General features: G+C 41.2%; 1 protein-coding gene across 1 annotated transcript; it reads left to right on the top strand.

The window, feature by feature from the left end:
- The first annotated feature begins 7871 nt into the window (after positions 1-7871).
- BTG4 (BTG anti-proliferation factor 4) lies at positions 7872-10939 on the top strand. Its single transcript, XM_075838787.1, has 4 exons — positions 7872-8080; positions 9397-9534; positions 9618-9825; positions 10654-10939. Exons 1-4 carry the CDS (start codon positions 7908-7910, stop codon positions 10840-10842), a joined length of 708 nt encoding a protein of 235 aa, XP_075694902.1. The 5' UTR covers positions 7872-7907; the 3' UTR covers positions 10843-10939.
- The last annotated feature ends 375 nt before the right edge of the window (positions 10940-11314 follow it).

Below are 11314 nucleotides of genomic sequence, written 5' to 3'. Positions count from 1 at the left end.
AACTATAAAAATATCACGCTATTTTACCCGTACGGTGAACACCGTAAAAAAATTAAATAAAAAACTATTCCAGAATCGCTGTTTGTTAGTCTCTACCCCTCGCAAAACAGAATAAAAAAAGGGATCTAAAAGTTGCATGTACCCCAAAATTATACCATTAAAAAACGCAGCCCGTCCCGCAAAAAACAAGCCATCCCGCAGCTTTTTTGACAGAAAAATAAAAAAGTTATGGCTCTCAGAATATCGTGACACCAAAAATAAATTATTTGAAACAAAAGGGATTTTATCGTGCAGACGCTACAAAGCATAAGAAAAACTATATATATCTGGTATCGCCGTAATCGTACCGACCCGCAGAATAGCGTAAAATTGTCATTCATAGCGCATGGCGAACGCCGTAAAAAAATAAATAATAAAAAACATCAGAATTGCAGGTTTTTGGTCACCTGGCTTGCCAAAAAAATGAAATACAAAGTGATCAAAAAAATCACATGTACCCCAAAATGGTACCAATGAAATCTACAGATTGTCCCGCAACAAATAAGCCCTCACCCAGCTCCGGGGGAGAAAAAATAAAGACGTTTTGGCTCTCAGAATATGGCGATGCAAAATGTGCAAAGTGTCCAAAAGCGGATAAGATCGGGCGCCATTTATCAGTGCGACACCGGCCACATATCTGCAGATTATTATTTATTTACACCATTATTATACCCTCTTATTATGCCCCTGATGTTCTCCGCACAGATTACATATTCCCCCACATCATAAACTCAAATACCAGCAATACCCCAAACAGAACAACTAGCGAGCAAAATCCACGCTCCAAAAGCCAAATGGCGCGCCCTGCAGCGTGCCCAAGCAGCAGTGTACGTCCACATATATGGCATCGCCATACCCGGGAGAACCTGCTTAACAGTTTGAGGTATTTGTCTTCAGTGGCACGAACTGGGCACAAAATATTGTGCACTAAAATGGCACATACCTGTGGAAATTTGCAATTTTCACTTTGCACCATCCACTGAGCATTCATTTCTAATAGAAAAAAAAAACCTGTGTGGTCAAAATGCTCACTACATCCCTTAATAAAATGCCTTTAGGGGTGCAGTTTCCAAAATGGGGGTCACTACTTGGGGGTTTGTTTTCCTATTTGACCCCAGAGCCCTGCCATTGTGGGCTAATGCTGCGAAAATCACCATAATAGGTCTCACATGCGCCTTTCACTCCTAAGCCCTGTCATATATCCAGGCAAATGATAAATGCCTTGAGGGGTGTAGTTTACAAAATGGGGTCACTTCTCATGGTTTTACACTCTACTCTGGTACCTAAGGGAGCTCTGCAAATGCGACATGGCGCCCATACACCAGTCCAGCAAAATCTGTCCTCCAAAAGCCACATGGCACTCCTTCCATTTTGAGCTCTGCCATGTGCCCAAATAGCAGTTTAGGGCCACACATTGCGTATTGCCGTACTCGGGAGAAATTGGGTAACAAATTATGTGTTGTTTTTTCTCCTATTACCCCTTGTGGGGAAAAAATTGGGTGCAAAACTACATATTTTTGGGTAAAAATTATTTTTTTCATTTTCACTGCCTGATTCTAATACAATCTATGAAACACCTGTGGGATCAAAATGCTCAGTACACTCCTAGATGATTACCCTGAAGGGTAAAGTTTCCAAAATGGATTCACTTCTCAGGGGTTTCTACTGTACGGGTACCTCAGGGGCTCTGCAAATGCGACATGGCGCCCAAAAAACAATCAACCAAAATCTACATGCCAAGTAGCACTCCTGCCATTCTGAGCCCTGCGGTGTATCCAAGCAGCAGTTTATAACCACATATAGGGTATTGCCGTACTCGGGAGAAATTGCTTTACAATTGTTGGGGCGCTTTTTCTCCTTTATTCCTTGTGAAAATGAAAACAATTCAACATTTTAGTGGAAAGAATGTAGATTTTCATTTTCACTGCATAATCCCAATAATTCAGCAAAAAAACTGTGGGGTCGAAATGCTCACTATACCGCTAGATAAATTCCACGAGGGGTATAGTTTCCCAAATGAGGTCACTTTTGCCGGGTTTGCACTATTTTGGCCCCTCAGTGGCTTTGCAAATGTGACATGGGGCCGCAAACCATTCCAGCAAAACTTGAGCTCCAAAAGTCAAATGGCGCTCCGTCCTTTCTAACTTCCGCCATGTGTCCAAACAGCAGTTTATTACCACATATGGGGTATTGCTATGCTCAGAAGAGTTTGCTTTACAAATATTGGGGTGTTCTTTCTCCTTTATCTGTTGTAAAAATGAAAAAATCTGAGCTAAAACGACATTTTATTAGAAAAAAATTAGATTTTCAATTTCACGGCATAATTCCTATAGATTCAGCAAAAACCGTGTAGGGTCAAAATGCTAACTATACCCATACAAAAATTCCTTGAGGGGTGTAGTTTCCAAAATGGGGTCACTTTTGGGGAGTTTCCACTGTTATGATCCCTCCAGGGCTTTGCAAACACGACACGGCACCAAAAACCATTCCAGCAAAATCTGCGCTTCAAAATCCAAATGGTCCTCGTTCCCTTCTGACCCCTGCCGTGGGTCCAAACATCAGTTTATTACCACATATGGGGTATTGCTGTAATCGGGAGACATTGCTTTACAAATGTTGGGGTGCTTTTTCTCCTTTATTCCTTGTAAAATCTAAAACATCGTATGTTTTTCCAGGAAAAAAAGTAGATTTTCATTTTCACAGACCAGTTCCAATAAATATAGCAAAAAACCTGTGGGCTAAAAATGCTAACTATACCTCTTGAAAAATTCCTTGAGGGGTGTAGTTTCCAAAATGTGGTCACTTTTGGGGTGTTTCCACTGTTATGGTCCCTCCAGGGCTTTGCAAACACGACATGGCACCAAAAACCATTCCAGCAAAATCTGCGCTCCAAAATCCAAATGGCCCTCGTTCCCTTCTGAGCGCTGCCGTGGGTCCAAACAGCAGTTTATTACTACATATGGGGTATTGCCGTAATCGGGAGACATTGCTTTACAAATGTTGGGGTGCTTTTTCTCCTTTATTCCTTGTAAAAACGAAAACATCGTATGTTTTTTCAGAAAAAAAGTAGATTTTCATTTTCACAGACAAGTTCCAATAAATTTAGCAAAAAACCTGTGGGCTAAAAATGCTAACTATACCCCTAGAAAAATTCCTTGAGGGGTGTAGTCTCCAAGATGCGGTCACTTTTGGGGGGTTTCCACTGTTTTGGCACCACAAGACCTCTTCAAACCTGACATGGTGCCTAAAATATATTCTAATAAAATAGAGGTCCTTTGCTTCTGAGGCCGGTGTTTCGGTCCTTTACCGCACTAGGACCACATGTGGGATATTTCTAAAAATTGCAGAATCTGGGCAATAAATATTGAGTTGCATTTCTCTGATAAAACCTTCTGTGTTACAGAAAAAACTGTATTACAAATGAATTTCGTAAAAAAAAAATTGAAATTTGTAAATTTCACCTCTACTTTGCTTTATTTCTTGTGAAATGCCTAAAGGGTTCAAATAATTTCTGAATGCTGTTTTGAATACTTTGAGGGGTGCAGTTTTTAAAATGGGGTGATTTATGGGGATTTTCTAATATATAAGGCCCTCAAAGCCACTTCACAACTGAACTGCCCCCTGTAAAAATAGCCTTTTGAAATTTTCCTGAAAATGTGAGAAATTGCTGCCAAAGTTCTAAGCCTTGCAACGTCCTAGAAAAATAAAAGAATGTTCAAAAAACGATGCAAACATAAAGTAGACATATAGGAAATGTTAACTAGTAACTATTTTGTGTGGTATTACTATCTGTTTTACAAGCAGATACATTACAATTTTCTCTAAATTTTGGTATTTTCTACAAATAAATATTGAATTTAACGACAAAATTTTTTCAGTATCATAAAGAACAACATGTCACGAGAAAACAGTCTCAGAATCGCTTGGATAGGCAAAAGCATTCCGGAGTTATTACCACATAAAGTGACACATGTCAGATTTGCAAAAATCGGCTGTGTTCTGAAGGCCAAAATAGGCTGTGTCCTTAAGGGGTTAAAGAGGTTGTGTTGCTTTGACAACTTCTGAAAATGAAGCCGGGCTGTGGGCAGCTTCTGAAACCCACAATGATCAGCTGTTATAGCGGGAGGCAGTTGTGGTCAGCCATACATTTCGGCCACTGCAGTTGAAAATTATTATTCCATGCTAGTACATACTAGAAAAAAATCATGACCCTATGGATGAATTTAGAGTAGAAGTTTTTGGTCGCACGGTAAAAACGACATAAAAAATATCGGTTTTACCGAGATATGCAGCGGTTTTTGATGCGGTTTTTGACTATGCAGTTCTTAGGGTATGTTCACAAGCAGTGTTTTCAGACGTAATTCTGCCGTTTTACGCCTCGAATTACGCCTGAAAAAACGCCCCTACTACGCCTACAAACATCTGCCCATTGCTTGCAATGGGTTTTACGATGTTCTGTTCCCACAGGCCTTTATTTTACGCGTCGCTGGCAAAATACGGCACGTAAAATGACGGCTCGTCAAAAGAAGTGCAGGACACTTCTTGGGACGTTTTTGGAGGCGTTTTTCATTGACTCCATCGCAAACCGCTGCAATTCACGGTAAAACCAAGTGTGTTTTTGCAGAGATTTTTGATGCGTTTTTTACAGCACGGCCAAAAACATCTAATCTAACTGCACCCTAAGGCTGGCTTCACACACCCTATTTACAGACGTAATTCGGGCGTTTTAGCCCCGAATTACGTCCGAAAATACGGCTCCAAAGCGGCAGCAAACATCTGCCCATTCATTTTAATGGGTCTTACGATGTACTGTGCCGACGGTCATTCTTTTTACGCGCCGCTGTCAAAAAGACGCCCGCGTCAAAGAAGTTCCTGTCACTTCTTGAGACGTAATTGGAGCCGTTTTCCTTTGACTCCATGGAAAAACAGCTCCAATTACGTCCGTAATGGACGCAGCGAAAAGCGCCTGCACATGCCATTATGTCTGAAATTACGGAGCTGTTTTCTCCTGAAAACAGCTCCGTAATTTCAGCCGTAATGGAGGCTGCCGTGTGAACATACCCTTACAGTGCATTCACATGAAATGCTTTTTCCATGCAGTAAAAGAGGCTTAAAAAATCGATACGCGATCGGTACGCTTCAAAAAAGCCGCCTTTTGCGATGCAGTTATTGCGGTTTCTACAGGTTTAACATGTAAAATAACGTGTTTCACCTCTAAAAAGCACACGGTCAAAAACCACATTGAGAAACTGCTGTAATACGCGGTTCAAACCGTATATGCTATGTCCTCGATTCTTGAGGCGGTTTTTATTGTGCCGTCAAAAACATTTTACGTACATGCATTGGCTGCATGCATCTCTTCTAAGGCTCATTTAGACGAGTGTGTTCTGCGTCCGCGTGCTGTCTGTTGAAATAACTGACAGGACACCGACCCATTGATTTCAATAGGGCTATTCAGACATACGAGATTTTTCACGCAGCTCGTGTCCGTTGCGTGAAACTTACTGCAAGTCCTATATTGGTCAATTTTTGCAGACCTTGTCGCCCATTGAAGCCTATGGGTGCGTGAAAAGCACGGACAGCACACGGACGACATCCGTTTCACGCATCAGTTGCTAAAGAAATACAGAGAGATAAAAAAAAAAAAAAGGAAGTGCTTGCAGAGGGAATCACGGATGTGAAAAACAGATGGCACACGTAAAGCACACTGATGGCTAATGGACATGAAATACGGTCTGTTTTTTCGCACGCAAAACAGAGACGCTTGTGTGAATGAAGCCTTAGTCTGGGTTCATATGTTGCGTTTATGTTGCGTTTTTTAACTGGTAGGGGAAGAATTTTTTTTTACGGATGTAGCCATCTTTATCTTGACTGATAACTTGCTGCAGCGTGATATCACACAACAAAAGCCATTGAGAAGTCATTGAAAAAGTCAAGATAAAGGATCTTGCCACAGTGTATTTAATGCGTTAAAAGTCAAGGTAAAGACGGCTACATCTGTATATAAGACCACGATCACACACACGGTTGTGATGTTGTTTTTGTGGCAGTTTTTGGCTTAGTTTTTCGAATGGACACAAAAGAAAAGAGATACATCAGTCTTTTCTCTAAACTTTTTCTTTTTTTTGATCCACTTCTGGTTTTAGCTCAATAAACTGTCCCAAAAATTGCATCAAAAACTGCATCAAAACTGTATAGGTGTGATCGTGGGCCTATAGATTCATGTGTTTTTTTAAGTGCTTTAGCTGTCATCGAGATTTAAATTTACTAGTCATAGGCTTACGCCTCTTGCCGAGTCCTGTCAGTGATCCGAGGAAAGATAGAACATGTCCTCGGATCATTTTTCATGGACCCGATTCACCCTCTAAAGTGAATGGGTTCATGAAGACTATCGGGTGCCGTCAAAAACGGCCCGAGTGGCACAACGGTCGTGTGCATGAGGCATTACAGCAGAAACACTTTGTAAAATGCATGGGTAATTAAAAAAAGCATGCATTTTTTTTAGATCCATTTTTGTTCCTAACTTTTTAAAAATGTAACATGTGAACGCAGCCTCAGATCTCTCACTGACCTTCATCTGATCAACTAATGATGTATAGAGACACCTGTGTCAGACTGACCTCCTGAGCGTGACCCTTCCTATTTAATCCCCAGTCAGAGACATGTGTGCTACACCTGAGGAAGCTTGTCTCAGGTGAGTGGGGGAAGTGATAGGTTGTGGTTGGGCTTTCACTATAGAAACGTTGCAGGATGCAAGTAAATAATGTTTTATAAAGCCCTATTCACATGCTGTAGGGAAGAAAATATGAATTTGAGTGGGTTTTCAGATCTGCTTCATGTCTCATCTGAGGTGTTTTTTTCCCCCCCCTCTAATGTGGCTTTTACCCATTGCAATACGTGTATTTTTTGCAGCATGTGATCGGTTTTAGGACCAGTTCAAACTGAGTTTTTAGCAGGCAGAAAAATAAGCCTCAAAGTTCCTTCAGGAATTTTGAGGCAGGCTTTGACCTGTCTGCACTTTCTTTGTTTTTTGGCTGTGGCCATTGAGCGCTGCGGGCAAAAAATGCTGTGAAAACTGCATTCTCTGCCTCCCATTGGTGACAATGGGAGGTCAGAGATGGAAATGCATGGAGGAGCATGATGTGTATTTTCTGGGGCGGGGGGGGGGGGGATGCCTCTGCCTCTGCCTCTGCCTCTGCCTTCCATTGGAATCAGTGGGAGGCAATTTTGGTGTGTTTTTATTTTTTTTTATTTTTTGTCAAACAGCCGTGAACTGGGCCTTAATGTGGTGTTGGCTGCTGTCACAAACTCTTGTTGTTTGTGCTCCACTCTAGGCTAGATCCACACGTCACTTATTTGTTGTGGGCTTTTGAGCCGAAGCCAGATATAGGTTTTAAAAGGGATGAGAAATCTAAAGGTAGAACCTCTGCAAAAAGATGCTGTGTGTGAATCCAGCCTGTGCCAGTATGTGGTGCACTCCCTCTACGAGGCTCTTCTGGGCTGTGGGCAAATGATCAGTGGTTTGTAAAGTTCTGCAATGAGGTTCTTATGGTCATTTCGGTTAGGACGATCGCTGGTGTATTGCTTTGTTATGGTGCTTGTGAGTGCCATGAGCTAGCAGTAATACCTATTGTCACTTTTGGTGGTGATTACACTTTGCTAATGCATTTTTATAGGGAAAGGATCAACCATAAGTAATTATTTTTTTTTTTTAATAACTTACTTCTTTTTTGCCACAAAAAAAAAAAAAAAAGCCAAGGTGAGTTAGAAGTCAATAGGGAAATATTAAATGCCCTAAAAATCGTGTGTGTCCTCTCTACACAGCTCATCCATCCCCTGTCACTGTGCCAGACTAATAAAAGTAAATCATGAAGGAGGAAATTGCGGCCACAGTTGTCTTCATCACGATGCTGGTGAAGAAGCACAGGCAGCTGAGCAAGCAGAAAATAGAAAGATTTGCTGCCAAACTGACGACCATACTATTTGCAAGGTATAAAAATCATTGGTATGAAGAAAATCCATCAAAAGGACAAGCTTTTCGGTAAGATGTGTAAAATGTGCGTTCTCTAAAATCACCAATATTACACACGTCTGTCTATAACCCTCCCAGCATGTTGCCTGAAGACCCAGTTCCTATAGAATGGGCTCCAAGTAATATAATTCACTGACCAGGCTAGCATTGGCATAACATTCAGACACTAGCGTTACTACTTTATTGTGATCCTTTCCCAATTTTCTTGGTGTAGTATTTATGTATAAGGCTGGATTCATGTCTTCCTCCTTATAATACTCTAAGGACTCTCCTCAGACATGTGGTTTACCACCTACTATACAGCCATCCTCTTCATTGGAGGATCTACTGAAGATTTAGCAGGTGTACCTCAAGGCCTATATGGCACCTGTTGTGAAATGCTGGTTAGATGTGACAATCGCACATATTCTATGGTGCAATGGCCTGTTGGTTGCATTATTGCCAGATCGAAACTTGTCACTTAGACGTCTTCTGTGTATCACTAGGATGTGGTGATTTAGTTTCAAACCAACTTATTGACATTTGGTGAAAAGATACAATTTATGCATATGACAAAAAAAGTGTGAAATTTGTTAACTTCACGCAGGAAGCTAGTAACTGGTATCCTGCAGGATTAGGCTAAATTAACACGGGCGTTGTGCATCTCGGACGTGAAAAATTGCTGTCTTTCACGTCCGAGGTGCATCCGTGCTCTGTGGGATGCAATACCACGCATCCCCCATAGACTAGAGTCTATGGAGGGATGTGTGAAAAAATAGGACCTGTCCTATTTTCTCACGGACCCTTCACACGGTCTATATGACGGCTGTCACACGGACGTTTAACGCATTGGTGTGCCTAAAGCCGTAAGGAAGACTGTAATAAACCAGGTAACAGTAACGTGGTGTCAATATTGCATAGAAGTATAAAAGTCCTCAGTTATATAAGAAAATAAAAATAAATGTGAAATTGGATCCAAATACTCATCTCCCACACAGACACTACTACAAAGATAAATGAGGGTTGAAGCCGCTATAAACTGTACCTATGGAGACCAGACTGTACAGTAGTGTCATGCCTATTGTCATTAGCATGTGATGTTTGGCTGCAGTCCATTGGGGGATAAAACCGGGTGACAAATTCTGCTGCAGCTGTACCATGTGGGTAGACTGTCACTTTGGTAGATCTGTGTAGAAGTTGGCTGGACATTTTTCCATCTACAAGTTCTACAATGAATGTGTTATGTTTAGATCTGAATATCTATCTACGATGAGAGATGAGTTTACTTGGGTCATGTGTGACTGCTACTGGTTGTAATCGGACTGTCTAAATAAAATCTCTTCCAGATGCATAAGAATTAACAAGTGTCAGTCAGTTGACTCTGTCTTGGAGAAGGCCTGTGCAGAAAGTGGTGTAGAATTTGAGGCTCTTGGACTGCCAAAGGAAATGACCATATGGGTGGACCCATTTGAAGTGTGCTGCAGGTAGACTTTTTTTTTTTTTTTTTTTTTTTTGTGGCCAACGTACAAAATATAGGGTGTAATCTTGAATTCATCTTTCTGCACAGATATGGTGAGAAAAATTGCCCCTTCACAATTGCGAGTTTCATGGGTAAAGAAGACTGTGATGTGTCTAAGAGAATCAGCACCGCTGTAGAGAAAGCCACCTCTGACTATCACTCTGGGACATCTTCAGATGAAGAAGCTGCCATAAAGGAACCAAAGACCATTCCCACCGTGAGCAATCCCAACAGTATCTACCAGGTCCACATGAAGGTGTGTATTTTCTTCATTCCTGGTATTGGCTTAAAATTGCGAATGTGAATGATTCCAACTTTGTCTGATAAAACATAGGAGCACTTTGAATGTAATGTAGCGATAAGCCATAGCGTGTGCGTGTGTGTCGTTCCCCCCCCCCCCCCCCCTGTCGTCTCTGGGCATTAAGGGACTTGCGTGAATGGAGTTTCCCTGCGGGTGGATGGAAGAACTTCTGTGCAGTGGAAAAAAACTGCTGCAGCTCATTCACTTGACAGACTAGTACCACCTCAAACTCCATAATCTGGAAGTGATGGCATCATAGCGATGACATCCCTACTTGTGGGGGGGGGGGGTTTGGTTATACTTTATGCAAGATCAATCCTGTAGGAAACTGTTTTAGAAATATTGATCGGTGAAGGCCAAATTTTTTTTTGCCCAGGGCCCTGTTTTCAATGAAACAGGCCCTCAACCAAGACCTTCCTTTTGAAAGTGCTGTTCTAATCCCTCCTGTAATTTTTTTTTTATTTTTTTAAAAGTGTGTTTAGTCACACAGCCATATTACAGATCCATATAGTGAGTGCCAGAAATACAGATTGGATTAACTTTAGGCTAGGGTTTTTTTCTGTTGTAAACATGGAAGGGGATAGAAGCGGTAGGAGTCTGTCTTCACTACTTTTGACCAGCATTTCTGCTTGTTGGATCCACTCCTGTTTCAATAAACTGCACGTGATTCCACGCTAATTGTTAAACTGCTTTTACAACTAGGTGGAACACTGAGTACAACTGGTCTGCTTAGTGCTGCAGCAACAAATGTTTAAATGTAACCCTGGTTTGTCTCTCGTACAGTGTCCAGATTACAGCCAGCCTATGAAGACTTGGTCCCAATTTCATCGGCGAAAGAACTACCCAAATGATGGGTACCACCAGCCTGCAGGCTACTATCCTCAGCACAGGGCTCACAAACCCTACAGACAGACCGCTGCATTTTCAGGTCCTCGTGTTGACCGGTATCACTGGGTAAACACAAGACGCTGACAAGAGAATTTCATTTTTAAACAATCCTACTCTTTTATAATGTTTTTATGAGAACAGACTATTTATGCTTTTACGTGTTTGTCTTGTGACGTTATGCTCTGACATGTTTGTTTTTAAAAAAAATGAATAAATAAGCAACTTATGTGCTGCACTGTACATTTCTTAAGATCATTCTGAGGTCTGTCTTTGTCTTGGCTTTCGCATTAAGTGTAGTTTATTTAACCCCTTAATGACATGCCACATACAGTTACATAAAAAAATTCTCTAACTATAGGAAAAGTTAACCTTAAAATTTTGGTATATCCACGTTCGTAATGACCCAAACTATATTTTGGTCGCTTTGCTTTCCAAAAAAAGAATGGTGATCAAAGGTTGCATGTACCCCAAAATGGTACCAATGAGGGCTACAAGATTGTCTTTAAAAAAAAAAAAAAATGCATTCACACAACTCTGTTGGCGAAAAAATAAAGTT

Source organism: Rhinoderma darwinii, chromosome 10, assembly GCF_050947455.1.
Source record: "Rhinoderma darwinii isolate aRhiDar2 chromosome 10, aRhiDar2.hap1, whole genome shotgun sequence".
Taxonomy (NCBI): Eukaryota; Metazoa; Chordata; class Amphibia; order Anura; family Rhinodermatidae; genus Rhinoderma; species Rhinoderma darwinii.
This window is presented reverse-complemented; position numbering and strand designations above follow the sequence as displayed.

Excerpts from the sequence above, each read along its gene's own strand:
- BTG4 (XM_075838787.1), top strand. The coding sequence starts at position 7,908 with ATGAAGGAGGAAATTGCGGCCACAGTTGTCTTCATCACGATGCTGGTG. Across the intron at positions 8,081-9,396 it reads TCAAAAGGACAAGCTTTTCG|ATGCATAAGAATTAACAAGT; the intron begins GTAAGATGTGTA and ends AATCTCTTCCAG. Across the intron at positions 9,535-9,617 it reads CCATTTGAAGTGTGCTGCAG|ATATGGTGAGAAAAATTGCC; the intron begins GTAGACTTTTTT and ends CTTTCTGCACAG.